This window comes from Antennarius striatus, chromosome 21 (assembly GCF_040054535.1).
Source record: "Antennarius striatus isolate MH-2024 chromosome 21, ASM4005453v1, whole genome shotgun sequence".
Lineage (NCBI taxonomy): Eukaryota > Metazoa > Chordata > Actinopteri > Lophiiformes > Antennariidae > Antennarius > Antennarius striatus.
The window spans coordinates 10,328,426-10,347,389 of record NC_090796.1 but is presented as its reverse complement, the minus strand read 5'-3'; the positions used below and the strand labels follow the sequence as shown (position 1 = coordinate 10,347,389).

General features: G+C 38.4%; 1 protein-coding gene across 1 annotated transcript in view; it reads right to left on the bottom strand.

Annotated features, from left to right (window-relative positions):
* Positions 1-18,964, bottom strand: part of LOC137588861 (protocadherin-15-like) — a 139,112-nt gene that overhangs the window by 79,893 nt on the left and 40,255 nt on the right. Inside the window, 8 exon segments of the mRNA XM_068306167.1 lie at positions 2,885-2,934; positions 2,937-2,966; positions 3,542-3,674; positions 9,759-9,860; positions 10,786-10,874; positions 10,967-11,116; positions 13,136-13,270; positions 15,565-15,771. Coding sequence (XP_068162268.1) covers positions 2,885-2,934; positions 2,937-2,966; positions 3,542-3,674; positions 9,759-9,860; positions 10,786-10,874; positions 10,967-11,116; positions 13,136-13,270; positions 15,565-15,771 — 896 coding nt within the window.

Here is an 18,964-nt window from a genome sequence, read left to right as displayed (position 1 = left end):
AGAAGATGAATAGAAAAAACTCAAAATTATTCAAGGGCTGTAGAAGATCAACAGTTTGAGAAAAGCCTGTCTGAACCTACTGACGGGGGGGGGGGGGGGGGGGTAGCAGAAATCTTTGATTTTAGCTCTGATTTATTAAAATGGTTTCTCTTCCAAGTGGAAATTTCCATAATTATTGAATTGATTTCAATTGTAACTGCCTTCATAAATGAATGGAAATCCAAAAAGCACATATTTTCCCAATATAATGTATTGACAATGAGTACATGAGAGTGTGTGTCGATACAAGAGTAGATGTGTGTATGTGTGCAGATGTCAAGTAAGCAGTAAAAGTGACGCATGTTCCCTGAAAAACCTCTTTGTGTCTCAGTCATGAAGTGTCCACGAACACACACAATGTTCTTGGTGGTCACTCATGTCTCCTTATTCACGCAACACAATTCATGTGGAGGTTGACATGCATTCTTTATTCAAGTAGAAGTAGACTTAATTGTGTAAAAAATTACATGAGCAGATGTTAAGTGTCACATTAATTTGAGGCTTCCATGAGGTCTATTGTGTTTTTTCCCATCCCTCCGTTTTGCCTGTAAAGTTGTTGTTTTTTGCAGTATCATAATGTTACACGTATTAAAGTTATGCACAACCTTGGCTAAATGTATATTAACACATCTTTGCATTATTACAGGGGATATTAGATTATAAACAAAAAAGAAAAAAATGTACCTTGAATCTTTGATTAATCGCTGGAGGCATTGTACATTATAAAATTGAAGAAAAATGTAACGACAGAAAGTTGTGTTTGTTTCACACTGTGGCATCTGGCGTACTTTTTGGGTTTGTATTTCTTCGAATCCCCATTGAAAGAAACACAGAACAATTAAATTGCATTCTGACTGACTGTCTTGGGATTCACCAGAGCCATTACGACTGCCTAGTTCAGGCATGTCACCATAGATGTGATCATAGCAAACATTGTGCGTGGAAACGGACGGATGCAGGTTTTGGCTGATAATACCTTCAGGCGGAATGTAAGATGTTGCAAATATTTTACAACTTTGAACATCAGATTTCTACACTGATGAACATGGCTTATAGATACAAAGAAGCTCATTAAATGTAAATATGTGATTCTCCAGTTTACAAAGGAAAAAAATGTATTCCTCCAGCTCATATCATCAAAGTTACTAAGCTCTAACTATAAGACAGAAAAGTAAGGTGCGTTTGTCAATTTCTCTCACAGAGAATTGTTTCAATATTGATATGATAAACATTTAAGGAATTAGGAAATTCTAAACTGAATCTATTGTCTTTAAAGTGAAAAATGCATTTATATATTGTATGTAATGTAACTTAATAGGAAAATAAAACCCACTAACATCACACCCATTTCTTTCTTGTTGAGTTTCTGCAATAAATTTGTCTGTTTCAATTTTGTGATCTTGTGTTTCTCATTTTGTGATAAACACCAATGTACACACCAATGCCTCATGTTTTTGTTTGTGACATTGTTTCTCCCATTTAAGGAGTAACGTATCTGTACTTAATTACATCCCCTCTGATTTTGGCACGTTTTCTTAATGTCAGGACTGCATGACATGGTAACGACCTAATAAACTCCAGTGTTCACGATGAGGCACTATAATTCAAATGTAGTCAAATGCGCACAGTGATTAATCTCAACTCTTGGATCATATGCTGATGCAGTCTCTTTGGTTTTTGCATTGAATGCTTTGGCCATTAGTATGTGTTCCAACACAGTCAGTCACCTTGAAAAATGTGCCCCAACCAGATTCATTCAGTGGTCTCCCAGTACTCCTCTGATGCATCTAACTGGGACAAATCCATCACATTGACGATGAAAATTCACCCCACCCTGTGCCAATATGAACCACACAGCATGTTGCATTTGTGCAAAAGAAACATTGAAATACTTCACTAAATAGAGACTAAATATTCATTCAAAGAACAAATACAAGTGCTAAATCATTGCTATTTCTGATGTAATGTTTTCTTTTCATTTCTTACTTGTATAAACCTCATTGGTCTGCTGCTTTTTTCATCGTTTCCTTCACCGTTCTCTCCAATATTTTGCCCCTCATTTTTCCTGAAAGTGCTGCTCTCTTTATCTCTTTCCAACCCTTTACTCCCTTTCTGTCTCCCCTCTCCATCCTTTCAATTCTTCCCCTTCCCTTGCAGTATTTCACCATACCTTGCTTTGTTTCTCTACCTCCTCCCTCAAGAGATGCAGATAGGATCTTCCCCCAGTGTAAGAAATGCATATTTAATGAGAAATGAATACAGCAAAAGCCCTTGGAGTTTCTGTAGTGAGCTTGTGCATTTAGGAGAGTATGATTATGAAGCCATACCCTGAAATGAGTGTTTTTTGCTGTATTCAACATGCACATTTACACAACATGGAGAATTTAACTCCATGCTTCAATATCGCCATGGTTACAGCTTGCAAGTAATTTCAAGCATAGTCATAGTAAACTTTATTGTCAAATGTATCATATATGAACAACATACAGCACAGATGAAATTACAGTCCTCTCAGACCCACAGGCGGTAAAAAAACACGAAAGAACCGCTCTAGCGGGAGAGAGAGGAGCCGCTGTGTGTGCACACGCCACCATCCTACCCTATCCCAATAGGCAACAGAACCTAACAGAACCCTTTCCAGACAAAAGAAAGAAAAAAGCTGCTGCTGCACACTATGATCATATAGGACAAATTAAAAATATGTTGTGTGTGTGTATGTCCATGTATGTTATTGTGTGTGTGTGTGTGTGTGTGTGTGTGTGTGTGTGTGTGTGTGTGTGTGTGTGTGTGTGTGTGTGTGTGTGTGTGTGTGTGTGTGTGTATCTGTATGAATGTGTACACTTACTTCTGGTGGAGTGCAAAATGTCCATAGAGGTCTCCACTGTAGATTTTATAGAGTTAATGGGGTCCCTCTCCCGATCCACAGCCTTAAGCAGTAAACAGAAACAAACACAAATTGGCACACACATAATTTCCATCAGAAAATTCTACCCTTTCAATGCAGCAGTTTCAAGGACGGAATGCTCATAGACCAGCAAGTGCTTCTTGAGATTGCAGGGGTACACAAAGGGAGGATCGAGTTGATTGGAGAGCTAGATTAAAATGAACCTTTTAATCAGTCAGCTACGAAATAAATCTGCTGTAATCAAAGTACCATAAAACATATAAGACTATGACTTCAAACATGCTAAATGTTTCATAAAAAGATTAAGATTATATTGAAAAAGCTTAAGTCATTACCTTATATGGTAAGCATGGTCAATCCATCTTTGTCTCTTATTGGCTACACACTTCTTATGCCTGAATTTTATCAGCCTAACCAGTAAAGGTTGTAAACATAAGTAGCTATAATAAAATGCTGAAATGAAGTGAGAGATAGCTAAAAGCAATGCACTTATTAGAGTAGATGTAATTTGTAATGTTTTTTTGTCCTCTGTTAAATTTTTCTAGATTACAGGTGCACAGTTGTACTTTCTGCTTAAGTGAAAAAGCCTCAGAGGACCTGCATATTGAGCAGTGTAGCACCAGTCCTCATGGCTTCACTGATCTCCAGGTTGTATTGTTGCCGGGGGAAACGGGGAGGACTCTGGTTGTTCGGAGGTAAAACTTCAATGTAAACTGTTGTAATTGATGATCTAAAGACAGAGAGAACAGAATAGTTTGAACCAGTCACAGCAAATGGAGAGGGTACATGACTAGAAAAAAAATAACCTGTAATACAGAAGCAGATTTCAGAGGGACGGAGGTTGATAAATAAAGGGTGGAGACTTGAGGTAGAGAGAAAAGAGCCGGAGGGAAGCCAAATCATAGTGGGTTAAAAAATGTAATTATTAAATGACAGGGAGAGACTTTTATTTAAACACTTTTGGGACATTTACTTTATTATATCAGTTCATTTGTATCACACACTCGTAAGACTATAATCAGGAAAGATGAATCATCTGTTACCTAACTAAAGAGTGTCTGGCCATTGCTAGATTCTTCGCACTCCATGCTGTGTTTAAATAATCAATAAACAACAGGTTGAGTGGTGAAAGGATCAGAAAACACCATGGTGCTTCCTTAGCAGTGTTTCAGCTTTCTGTCAACTTGATCCATTTATTTACAGACAACTGTACTTAACAATGAAAAATACACTTTATATATTAATGTTAGCACAAATGTATGTATAGAGATGCTCGTTCTTGTTAGGCCAGCATTACATCATTTTCTACACCCCTGATTATACAGTGTTATGAACCATATTTTTCAGCATGTAATAACTGAAGACCTTCTGAATCTTAGCTGCTACTTAAAAAAGAGCCCTACACTAAGACACCTAACCTTTTTACATTATGATATTAATTACGGGGATTGTAGATATGTCGAGGGGCTGCATTTTGGTAAGGAGTTATTGAACAAATGTGTTAAATGAACTCCAGACTAATTATACCAACTGGTAAGGGCATTCAGAAGTGTCTTGGCAGGTAAGTGATCCTAATTCAAATGATTCAAGACAGAATTGCAGGTGTCAGGGAGACAATGGATGTAGAAGTAATAGGTTTATAATGAAATTAATGGAAATAAAATTGTAATTATACGTTATAAGCAGATGATACCAGTCAAAAATGCATTTAAGAGTAACCGAAAATAAATTTCTTCAGTCTATGAAAGGAAATCTTAATTACACCATGTACTCCCCCTCTGATGAACAGCTTAGGCTCTTCAAAAAGCTGTATTCACAGACATTTTTTAATCAGCATAACACTTATTCCAGAACAGCATGTCGGTCTAAGAACTCACAAAGCTGGTTCTTTGTAGCTATCTGAGCAGCTTGCGTCCTTCTGTCAGGTTTTCTATCTGAGGATATTTGATTACCTGGGGCATAGTTGTCGTGGTTAGAGAAGATACAGTTTTCAGCCCCCCTGGTAAATTGGCTGCTGCACATAAATGTGAGATAAAACCGTAACAGCAAATTAAACCAAGGCCCAGATGAAAACATCTGCCATACCAATTATTTTAGATAATTAAGTCTAAAATCTAGATCTAAAGCAACTCCCTCCCAAAAGAGAACGATGCACAAGAGGTGGGATGCTCAGTAATAAAAAAATGCTCCACTAGCAGGAATGTCGCTCTAAGGGTAGAAGTTACTTTGTGTGGAACATTTACCCTTTGTTTCACCCTAAAATGTTCCCTGTGTAATCATGCTAACAACTATTTCTACATAGTTAACTAGAGCTGACATGAAACACTAAATCTCCACCTATGAATCTGTCACTAACACCAAAACAGTCGGAGGATACAGTTATTAAATTTATTGGCCAATGATCCACGCGCAACATTTCTTGACAACATTTAGATATATCTTGCTGACAAAAAGAAAAACAAACATCCTACATCACATGACCGTCTCCAGTTCTTGTTGGTGAAAGAAATAAACAACTTTGGGTTTCTACTGCTGAATTCATGGAAAATCAATTCATTGACCATCTGCTTTCCAGGTTGAAATATATACAGTAAAAAAATAGAATAAACATTTGTATTTACAATTTCAAAGTGATGAAATCAAACCCATGTTAACATGTTTTATCTACTTGATGGGAATTGTTAATTATGACTATTTCTATATATTACACCCACATCAGCAAAATTTATATTCTAAGTTCTTAGAACAGAATGCTGTTCGGTCACTGAATCTGAGTCACCACTTGAAACCGCTGCATACGCAAACAACCTTATCCTCTCTGGTGATTTACTTCTTTTAAACTTAGTTATTTAGTGGTTGAGGGAGAGTCCTTACTGAATGAGATGAGTGTGTGGGTGACTGACTTCGTCTGTTAAGTGAACTTCACTTTTCTGCTTATATTCATCTGACCTGTCATCATCAAATCGCAACTCTTCACATTCCCAAAGCCAAGGTCTACATGACATACTGTATGTTCTTCAGTTAAGTGGTGGTGAATGTGTTTCAGTTTATTTAACACCAGCAGCATCATGTCTCAAGTGATGTAACCCAAAACACATTATTACGTATTAACCTTTATTTTGCACTTAGTTATGTGGATTAAACCAAATTTAATTTTACATGCACCTGAATTGTATCAAATTGGTGGATTTGATTTATGTGGTTCATGTTTTAATATCATTCAGTCAAATTTATTCCACAGCATTAACAACAAAAACACTAAATCCATTCCAATGGATAATGCAACTACAGTATAGCAGTACAGAAGGATACCCTACTTCGGCTACTGAGCTGCTGACGCAACATGCAACAAAGCTTGTGTTTTGCTTTTATGTTGTCTATGTTCATTTGCATTATACACTCATAAGAGCATAATCAAGAAACCTCTATTTTGATTTTAGGATGGACAAATTTCAGCCCTACTAAAGAGCTCCAGTCTGCAGGCTACTTGTTCAACTAATACGTTTCATATCAAAAGCTGTTTCCTTTGATCTATTTGTAGTTGTTTAAAGGTGCCTTTGACAAAATCCCTGAGAGTATCTATCTGGGCCATGTAAAATTGCTTCGAATATGAGTCAAACATGCACATCAGTGGTTCCTGAACAGTACAGCCTCCTAACACTGAGATAAAACACTCACAAGATGAGATCGAGTGTTGTCGAAAGTGTCGTCATCAATGTTTCGTCGGTAAGATGGGTTGTGTGGGTCTGTGTATTCTGAGGATAATCTATGACCAAATAATTGGAAAACGCTTGATGTAAAATAGATAATATTCTGCATTTGGCAGCTGCAGCCAAGCATGCAAAGGATACAGTTATAGTTTATATTTGACTGCCAAAAATTGCATAAGACTGAAGATGTGATAAATAAAACATCTTAACACCTGTTGTTCTGCACTTTGTTATCTTTTTTTAATGAAACTGGTTTGATTTATCAGAGACAGGTACTGAGGTTGGTGAGTTACAGAATGGAAGAAATCAGAATGGAAGAAATATATTGCTTTCCCACATACTCCATATCATATATAAGTGTAGAATTTTGTGACGGTGCTTTATGGTTTTGGCAAGATGGAATTTTTCTGCGTTCGGAGCCAAGGGGGCTAGTCCATTTTTACGAGTAACTGGATGATTGAGCCGAAAGAAACGTGAATGCAGTCAGTCAAAACTCAGTGACTGGTGGTTCAAGGCTGACAAACTTAGTCAGTTGTGAAGCATTGTAAATTGATTGTATCTTGTATAGTGAGTGAACAGTTTGATAACTGTGGATGCGTCTGGATGCTTCTTTTCTGATATATTGCACAGCACTGTTATAACTAAATTTTCACAACTGAACTGCTGTCTGTCAGACTAATCAATGAACGCAGAGTTTATAAATGTTACAAGGTTAAGCACCTTTTTCGTCCTTGAAAAACTCATGTTGGCCAATAACCTGGCTTTGTTAGCTGGCAAAAATTATAAGTCATTAATTCATGAGAGAAGTGTAACATGCAGCAGATGGAAACCAGGAGGGAGGAAAAAACAAGAAAATATTAAAAAATCTTGATTTTCAGCGCACAGAAGATAAAGAGTGACTTTAATAAATACTAAAGGTAGGAACCCATGCTCTGGTAAAAAATACACCCAGACTGATTAGGCTACAAAAACATTACTTCATATTGTCATGCTCAATTAATGAAATACACAGCACAAGTACTTTCAGGTCCACTTAGCATTTCTAAATTTAACATGTAGACCCGAACATTTTTAAACTGCATAGGCACATATGTACTGTATATCTCTAAACACTCACAGCGGAGCTCACCACTTATATGGAAACAAGGTCTTGTACAAACTATTCACTCTTCCTTCCAACAGTACTTGCCAGAGTTTAAAAGGAGTCAAATCTTTTGAAAGTGCTCCCTTCTCTCTGTAAGTAAAGTGGTGCTCTTTGCTTTGTACTTTTTGATTTTGTGTGTTTGTCCTTTCCTAATGGGTACTGTAGTGTTAACCCTTCATAGTGAAATATTCCAATTTGTAATATAACACACTGTTTTTCATTTTTATTGATGACAATATCTCAGTTTTTCAAACATTTTTTTTGAGTGTTCTTTGTGTTATCGGATGATATGGTAGAAGATTAAAAATAGAAAACTAGGAGAAATGACCAATCAATATCAGTAGAAAATTACACTTTTTATTCATGATGCCCTTCTTTTCTTAAAGCTGCAAAAACATTTTGCATGCTCCGCTTGAGTCTATGTTTTATGTTTCTTCAGTTAAATTGAGGAATGGTGCAATGTTAAAGGTCCCATATAAAACTTTTTTTAAATTTATGTCATTCAGCTGCCAGATGTCCAACTACACTGTATTTGAAATGTCTTGCCCCAAAATGATCCGTGTTCCTCAATATTTTTCATTGAATATGGTTAAAATCACTTTGTTCTGAAACGTGATGTGTTGATAGGGCTCCATATCCCTCCACCTCGCGTTCAAGTAAGTTCTGTTTACATGCGCCCGCATTACAGATTGATTGATCGCCACAGTCTGTAACTTTTTTAACTTTCAGTAATTTCACTGCTACATACAGTATTTTGCTCTAATTCTTCTCGTGTTTTGGATTCTTGTTTTGGACTCTCGTCGCTCTTGTAAATACAATGAGACCGGCTGGTGAGTTGTCTTTTCCAACAGTCGTTATGGACAGTGAGAGGTCAAGGATAACACAGGAGCTGAGTTAACGCAAACTAATGAAGCATGGGATTTTACAGAGACCAAGACCAAGTTTTTCTCTTGTATTCTGGTGTGTGTGTGTGTGTGTGTGTGTGTGTGTGTGTGTGTGTGTGTGTGTGTGTGTGTGTGTGTGTGTGTGTGTGTGTGTGTGTGTGTGTGTGTGTGTGTGTGTGGATACACACAGCTCGCCAAACACTTACAAGAGCTAAATCTGCTTTCGCCCACCAAAAAACAGACACACACACACACACACACACACACACACACACACACACACACACACACACACACACACAAATGTGTTTTTCATAATAGGGCCGCTTAAAAGCACATGAATTAATATCTCTGGCACTACAGCTACTGTATCAATCTGTGGAGCAATGTAGATTGACTGTACCTTATGCTTGGTGAACTCTTTAATGGCTGGATTCACTTATGTTCTCAGATATTGTACAGATATTCTTAAAAGCAACATTTCATAATTGAGCTCCTGTCTGTCATTATAATCAATATTTTTTCCATGACTAAATGCACATTGGAGGATAACAGTTGGAGGATGGAGTTTGTAGCTGGTAAATGTTGTGACTCCTCCATTTGTTCAATCAACAAGAGGCAAACAAAATGCAGGAGGTGGAAGACAGACGGTGACCTTATAAAGTCATTCCTTGTCTTTCAGAATAAAGCAGATACAGAGAGTGTCACCTTTACCGAAAAGACGTAATGTGGCACATTTCTTCTCTCCTATTGTCACCAAGGAGGTAAGAAGTAGTGATGGACCCTTTCATTACATGCTTTTCTTTACTGAACATTTTTCCTCTGTCAAACTTCTTTTGTACTCTTTTCTAATAAAAAAATGAATTTCAGATATTCCTAAAAATGAAAAACACACACCTGAAATAATGGGGGAAAAAAAATCAAGGGAATGTTAGCGGAACACAGAAGGAGTAGCAAAGACTGCTGTAGTGTCCTGCAATGAATGTGAAAGCACTGGAAATATGATGACCTTCAAAGTTCAGATACAGACAGACAAGAAGAAAAAACTGATGAAGCAGACAGAGAGAGACACTCACCGTCGATGCAGTACAGGCCCATTATCTGTGGCTTCTATGGTCAAAGCGTAGCTCCGCCCAACAGTCAGCACAACATCTGGTGCCACGGAAATGATCCCGTCGCTGTGAAAGTAGTTCATTAAAAGTTACACTAGTGGGTGAGTTCAGCATGCTTACATGGGGAAAAAACATGCATAGAAGCCATATAATTCATTGTAAATACGGATTCTTATTTTTAATGTGATAAAGATGTTAGTGTTCATCAACACATGAATCACATTTTGACACTATTATTCATAATGACCAAAAATGTGCAAGACCTTTAAAGATAGTGCAGCAACCTTTTCTCCATATTAAATGGAGGCATCAGTCTACAAGTGGGTTTTTAGTCTTATATAAATAATTACATTGCAACTGACATTCTTTACATACAGTACATTAATGGATTCCTGAGGTAATTTAAGGAATTGCTTGACATTTTGGTGAATAGAACTTATTATCTCTCATGCCACCTCTGCTGACTAGCAGAGCAACCCTGTGTTGTTGATCAGCGCAGTGAGTGATGGAGGCCATTTAGAGTTGAACAAAATGAAATGTAGGTAGAAGAGAGATAGCTAAATAGTGCATGAAAGTATTTGATTTGCTCTTCTCTTAATCTCAACTGAAGAGAGACTCAGAGTCAGAAGAGAGAACTCAATGTACATTTTACGTTCTTTGTGCCTGTGGATGTGCATGTAAAGCAGAAGCCCAAACTGTAACCCCAGAAAAAAAGGATCATTTGGCAGATTTTTGCTGGCAGATGTGAGACCTTTAACAGTGCTGGTAAGAGCTTTATTTTATTATTATTAACTGGCAAGAGTCATTGTAGCTACTTTATATATTTTTAGTCTTTTATGCTAGCTTGAGCTAAGTGACAGCCAATCAGTTTCATATTCAGCATACAGACTCGACAGTGGCAAGTATAATTACCTCAGAATGTCAACTTTTACCTCTTACGTTAATATACACTTCTATTGTAAATATTGTAAATTGTAAGTGTTGTATTTACCTGTCAATAAGAAAATGCCCTTGGTCACCAGCTATGATGCGATAGGTCACCTGACCATTAAGACCTGCATCTGAGTCAACTGCTGACAGCTGAGAAGAGACAGATAAACACAAAAGAGGTATTTGTCAAAACTCCTTACAATATAATTAGATTTTTGCTACAATATCATGTTATTGTGTACCTGTAACACAGTTTCACCAGGTTCCATATCAGTAAACAGGTTGACATTATATGAGACATTAGCAAAGGTTGGAGTGTTGTCATTATCATCCAACACTGTTATAGTCATGGTGACAGGAATGCTCTCCTGGACGCCATCAGATGCTGAAAGCTGGAAACACAGAAACACAAGGGGAGTATGAAAATAATGGATGCTGTATTTTTAAATGTACAATATGTTCAAGCTTATCTACAAATGCTACTTTTTGAGAATCCTGCAGTAGGTGATCTGGACTTTATATCTTTCTCTCATCTTGGTAGAGCCAGTTCTCCTGTTTATTTTGAGAGCCAGTTTTGTTTTGAGGTTTTTCCAATCTAAATCCCAGTCCTGGTTTTATTTATGTTACTGTTAAACTCTCAAAACTCTTTGACCCAAGCTCTCCCAGCTGTCTCCTAAATGTTTAATTCACCTGCAAAGTTTCACCACATTATCCCTTGTTTCCAACAACATAAAACTAAATAACCATTTGTATTTAATTAATTATGAAGCCAATGCACAATAACAGTTTTAATGACTTCCAGGCAATATATGAATTATAGTAGGCTAACTAAGCAGTATTACTCTTATTTTCTTTCTGTTCTTTACATCTTTGAGTTAGATGAGCAGAATAATTATAAAAGTATTGATGAGGACAGCAGGAAACACTTTGTGCCATGAACGCACAGCTTTTGGTTACATTTTACACACGTTTTGCACAAATTACAAAGTAAAAACCAAATTTAGAAGCAGAAATATGTATTACTGTTGAGAGAAAGAGAGAGAGACAGAGATGGAGCGTGGGGGGGGGGGGTTGTCAGGGTTTGCATCAGGTAGATGATCTGTCTGTCCCTCATATGCTGTACCCAGACAGAGGTTGAGTGGTGTGGTGTGTGTGTTTGTGGGGGGGGTTGATAGTTGCCTGAGACAAAAGCTGGGAAGCTTGGATATATGTTATTATTTGAGTAGTAACCTGCAAACATTCATCAGTGTGGCATCACTGAGAGAACCCACAAGAGTGTTAGTAACAGACACCAATGCTACAACAAACTTTTTTTTAAATTAACATTAATGAAAAAAAAAAATCAGTATATTATTATTATTATTATTATTATTATTATTATTATTATTATTATTATTATTATTATTGAATGAATAATGGATTAATAATTGTTTCACTAACTGACATTTGTGTCCACTGTCTACCTTAAATGTAAGCTGTGCTGACAAATACTGTATACCTAAAAGGTTTTTCTTTTCTTTTTTTCTCAGAAATACTATAGTGTATCCGATTGCATCTCAAAACAAGCAATAGCAGCTTCCTCAATGGCCTCATCTGCCAAGACGCTGATTGACTTTCCCCCTCTCTCTCTCTCACTCTCTCTCTTTTTCTCTCTCTCTTTCTCTCCTTCTCAATCCCCACCATTTTCATTTCTTCTCTAAAGCTTTTGTGATGATTACTGCACACCTCTGCCTTTCAATCAATACACCAGGCATTCCATCTTCAACTTTCAAGTAGCTGCACATATGCTAGGGTTGCATGAACTCATTGAGCACAAATACAGACAGCCAGTACAACCATGCTGTACATGACAGTTAACAGACCATCCAAGGAACAATGCTGTGTTGCAAAATACTCTGGACAGTATACAAAGGTGCTCAACAAGATTACTTTGAAAACAAAAAATAGAGGTAGAAGAGCAAGGGACAAAAAGGGAAAGTTGAAAAACAGGTGAAGAATAAAGAACACAAAAAGAGACAATCATGAACACCTGCATTCATTTAGTCTACAACCTCATGCTCCTTTGATTCTACGTCTACTTCCTCTCACTCATTTCCAGTCACTTCACTTCACTTCTGTACCTTTACACTACCCTTGTTTCTCTATTCTGATAGGTAAAAACAAATAGTCTTTAAATACTGATACATTTTATAGCTGCATGTTCATAGACCTCCAGCTTCTCATTACAGCCATCTTCTCTTATTTCCTGCTCCTTCTCATCTCCCCTCTTGACAACAGACTTTTTTTTTTCAAGACAGACTCTACAGATTTATCAAAGATCTGATTTGAGGTTAAGCAATTCAAATGCATTCAGATTTTATCTCTCTAAATCATAGAAAATTTTCACAAAAAAAATCAAGATTGTAGAGCACCGTGAAAGTATAGGCGTCCTGTGTTTCTCTGTCCAGGGGCTGCACCAGGGTGATATATCTTCTAATTCCAGTTGCAGTCACAGAGAAAACATGAGAATAGTTGTATAATAATAATAAGAGCTGTGGATCCCTGGTCTGTTGAAGAGAGAGAATAATATTTAGTGGTACAGCAGACATTACAGTTGTGATCTTTTTATTTATTTATTTATTTTTTTATTTAGGCTTAATCACCAATGGAAAGTAAGCTGGTATACATTTACCCCTGCGATTTTCCTATTACAACCACAATGGTGCAGTGGTGGCATCCCAGAAGGTACATTTAAGGAAAAATGCTTTATAGTTGATGTACACATAGGCAAAAATAAAATTAAGGGGAGTTAATAAAGGTAACAACATAACAGATAAAAAATGCTTTCATATGCAAACCAGTAAAGAATAAGAAGTGCTTAGACAGGAGACAGTGAATGAAAAGCAATCTCCTCCAAGGATTTTTTTGACATAAAAATTCTCCTTAGAGGGCTCTTTGTGAGTGTGTGTGTGTCGGTAGTACGCTCCATGATAGAGAGGCAATCCTCACCCAAGTCCTCCCTTGACATTACCCACACAGTCACCTCATGTGTGTGTGTGCATGCTGTATATGAGTGTGTGAGCTCTCGTTTCAGATAAGGCTAGCTCAGCAGGGTGAGGGTCTGATAATATTGTCGATGAAGCCAGTGTGGATAATGAGTCATAAATAAACACACACACTAAGCTGATGATACACACTCAGTTGCATGCACTCGCATAAATAAAAATGACGGACAGCACGTAGAAGCAATTAGGAGTAATCATCATTGTTGGTACTTATTGCTGCAGGAAAGACGAGAGTTAGCAATATTTAAAATAACTAAACATATATCAATCATCTCACACACACAAGTACACACACACACACACACACACACACACACACACAGACACACACACACACACACACACACACACACCATCTCAAAAACACACAGATACGCACACATTATCCCCACTAAGCCCAGCTGTGGGGGTCCTACGGAAAGCAAAGCTTGTTTTTGTCAAAATCCCTACGCTACATCTTAAACAAACAAAGCTCTTCGGCGATAATAATATTATCACTGAGAGGAATTTTAAGAGTGAAATAGTTTTATTAACCACATTCGCATGGAAATAGGGAACTTCACACAATGCAAGCAAGCTACCAGTAGAGATTTGGTGGAACAAGGAGAGGGACAGAATAGAAGCTTCAAGAAATCAATCTCTTATTTCTGCATGATAACCTCCTAACCAGCTGATTTCCTTTAAGCACTTAAGATGTTGGTTTGACATTATTTTATATGAGGCTAGGAAAGTTCCCAATCATTTGTTTGCTATCAAGTCAGACTACAATGATGTGCAAGGGATTATTTAAACATAAAGTTTGTTTGTACTAATATAAGCAATAAACCTCAGTACATAAGGCCAACATGTCTTTAAGAATTAATAGTTAAAGATATTGTATTCAGTATATCCACATTAGTGTATATTTTAGGAACAATTTTTGTTAAATATTTTGAACTTGCTTTCAACTTGGAGTATGTAATTTCTATGTAATTTTTCAGATGTCAGATATTTGGAACTTCATCAATAATGTTTAATTCCAGGGGACATATAAGAGATCAGTACACAATGGGTATGGCAAGCCCTCTGACCCCATGCTTCTTCTCTACACTGCCATGCTTCTGCTTCTGCTTTCATTGTTTGGTTAAATGACTCCATGAAATAAATTACCTGCTGTGCTAAAAAATATCCATTTTTTGGTGATTTGCTTTATAGAGTCAGCTGGACATATTACAAAGTCAGATGGAATGGGAACAATGAGAATGAACTCAAGAAGCTAATGTTAGCTTAATGAATTTGGTGGCAACAAAAAAAAGCAAATCTGTATCTGTATGTTGTTATGCCTGGCATGGTTGACAATTTACCATTTACAATCTAAAAGTCGGTTTTTGTCTAGCAGTTTTCAGAATGAAGAGCACATTGTTTATAGAAGACACTGCCATTATTTAGTGGTAAATATGCCGACATTATCACTGCAAAGCTGAATAAGAGTAGATTTAAGCAGCATTTACAAAATGATGCTTAAAAACTCAAGAAGGAGGTGAAGATACCAGCAGCAACAATCTCAGCTAATACCCACGGGAATCTCATGCGCTGCCAGCTATAAAGTAAGGAGATGAAATAAATCATATGAATCCTCAGAAGTCTGCGACAATGACATATCACATTTAAAATATATGAATATGAAAAAATATATTCAAATCGATATAAAGCTTTTTTTTAAAAATGCATTGTTCTCTGTAAAATTAAATTGCCAGAATATTAGTATTAATCAGCTTATGTCTTAAGCCAATTACTGCTATGCATGTTTTAATCACCTCCTCCACATCGTTATCCAGGGCTACAATGGCCAGCGGGGCAGACATGCTGGCACTCGCTGATACAGTGGTTCCCACTGGTGATGCCTCACTGATGTAGCCATGGTAGCTGGTCTCCAGGAAGTAAGGTGCCTGATTATTTTCATCCAGAATTTCAATTTGGAGGTTAGCAAAAGCTGGTAGCGGGTGGCCATTGTCCTGCTCAGCCTGGAAGAGAAATAAAGCAGTGGATCATTTTGGATGTGATGGTTCTCCCTCTGCTATTATTACTAAAGGAACATTTAGTGATAGTATTTCACATATATTGATCAATACATAGCCACTTCTACATTTTGGTTTTCAAAGGACTTTCCCCTCTGTATTTCCTACGTTTTCAGCAGTTGGTGATTAGGCAAATTGAAATGAAGTTCATATTTATTTTTGGAAAACCTGGTTACATTAAAGATCCAATTAGGATTAATTGATTTCTTAAATGAGACCATCAAAAAATGTATATCCTGTATATGTGTGTCCATATGTCACCCAAACTGCAGTATAAAAACACCTTCTCTTTTTGGCTGTTCCCTTTAGGGGTCGCCACAGCGAATCAGTTGCCCCCATCTAACCCTGTCTTCTGCATCTTCTCACACCACCTACCTTCTTGTCCTCCCTCTCTACATCCATAACCCTCCTTTTTTGTCTTCCTCTAGGCCTCCTGCCTGGCAGTTCAAAACTCAGCATCCCTCTACCACTATATTCACTATCTCTCCTCTGGACATGTCCAAACCATCTCAGTCTGACCTCTGACTTTATCTCCAAAACCTCTAACATGTGCTCTTTCTCTGATGTACTCATTCCTGATCCTATCCATCCTGGTCACTCCCAAAGAGAATCTCAGTATCTTCTGCTACCTCCAGCTCTGTCTCCTGTCTTTTCCTCAGTGACACTGTCTCTAGACCAAACAACATTGCTGGTCTCACCACAGTTTTGTACACCTTTCCTTTCATTTTAGCTGAAACTCTTCTATCACACATCACACCTGACACTTTTCTCCACTTTTCCATCATACCTGTACACGCTTCTTCACCTTTTTTCCACACTCTCCATTGCTTTGGACTGTTGACCCGTACTTAAAATCCTCCTCCTTCTTGATCTCTTCTCCCTGTAACCTCACTCTTCCACTTGGGTCCCTCTCATTCACACACATGTACTCTGTCTTACTGCAGCTAACCTTCATTCCTCTCCTTTCCAGGACAAACCTCCACCTCTCTAGCTTCTCCTCCACCTGTTCCCTGCTCTCACTGCAGATCACAATGTCATCTGCAAATATCATAGTCCATGGGGATTCCTGTCTAACCTCGTCTGTTAGCCTGCCCATCACCATAGTGAACAAGAAGGGGCTCAGAGCTGATCCCTGATGCAGTCCCACCTCCACCTTGAACTCTTTTGTCACACCTACAATGCACCTCACCACTGTCTGACAGTCCTCATACAGGTCCTGCACCGCTCTAACATACTTCTCTGCCCTCATATAATACCACAGTTCCTCTCTGGACACCCTGTCATGAGCTTTCTCCAGATCTACAAAAAACATTATGCAGCTCCCTCTGGCCTTCTCTGCACTTCTCTATCAACATCCTCAAAGCAAATATGCATCTGTAGTACTCCTTTTTGGCATGAAACCATACTGCTGCTCACAAATCCTCACTTCTGCCTTTAGTCTAGCTTCCACTACTCTCTCCCATAACTTCATTGTATGGCTCATCAGCTTTATTCCTCTGTAGTTGCCACAACTCTACACATCTCTCTTGTTCTTAAAAATGGGCACCAGCACACTTCTCCTCCATTCCTCAGGCATCTTCTCACTATCCAAGATCCTGTTGAACAACCCAGTCAGAAACTCTACTGCCACCTCTCCTAGACCCTTCAATACCTCCACAGGTATATCACCGGGACCGTGTGTCTTTCCATGCCCTCGTCACTTCAACCTGACTAATCTCTGCTACTTCCTGGTCCATAACAACCACCTTGTCTAGTCTTTGTTCTCTCTCATTTTCCTTATTCATCAACTCTTCAGAGGTACTTTCTATCTTCCCGTCACACTACTAGCACCTGTCAATACACTTCCATTCCTATCCTTAATCACCCTAACCTGCTGCACATCCTTCCCATCTGTCTCTCTGTCTTGCCAACCTGTATAGATCAGTCTCTCCCTCCTTACTGTCCAACCTAGCATAAAAGTCACCATAAGCCCCTTGTTTGGCCTTTGCTTCCTCTACTTTCACCTTATGCTACATCTCCCTGTACTCCTGTGTACTCTCCTCAGTCCTCTCAGTGTCCCACTTCTTCTTAGCTAACCTCTTTCTCTGTATACACTCCTGTACCTCCTTACTCCACCACCAAGTGTCCTTTTCTACTTTCCTTCCAGATCACACACCAAGTACTCTCCTACCTGTCTCCCTGATCACATTAGCTATAGTTGGCCAGTCATCTGGAAGTACCTCCTGACCACCCAGAGCCTGTCTTAACTCCTTCCTAAAAGTCATTGCAACACTCTTCCTTCAGCTTCCACCATTTCGTCCTCTGCTATGCCTTTGCCCTCTTCATCTAACTCACCACCAGAGTCATCCTACATACCACCATCCTATCCTGTTTGACTACACTCTCGCTTTCCACTACCTTGCAGTCACTGATCTCCTTTAGATGACACAATCTACACAAGATGTAGTCTACCTGTGTGCTCCTACCTCCACTCTTATAGGTCACCCTGTGATCCTGTCTCCTATGGAAGAACATATTCACTATATCCGTTTCCATCCTTCTTGCAAAGTCAACCACCAACTTTCCTTCTGCATTCCTTTCCTGGATACCAAAGCTGCCCATCACCACCTCATCACCTCTGTTTCCTGTACCAACATGTCAGTTGAAGTCTGCACCAATGACAAGTCTCTCACTTCTAGGTATGCTCTGCATCACTCCATCAAAGTCCAACAAAAACTTCTAGTTCTCCTCCAGCTCACATCCTGCCCATGGAGCATACCCACTAACAACATCGAACATCACACCTTTCTAGCTTCAGAGTTATCACTCTATCTGACACTCTTTTTTACCTCCAGGACGTTCCTAACCAATTCCTCCTTCAAGATAACTCCTACTCTGTTTCTCTCCCTATCTACACCATGGTAGAACAACTTGAACCCTGCTCCTAAACTTCTAACCTTGTTACCTTTCCACCTGGTCTCCTGGACACACAGTATGTCTACCTTCCTCCTTTGCATCATGTCAACCAACTCTCTACTTTCCCTGTCATAGTTCCAACATTCCAAGTCCCTACTCTCAGTCCTATACACTTGGCGCTCCTCATCTCTCTCTTCCTATGAACACACTTTCCTCCTCTCCTTCTTCCACCAACAATAGTCAA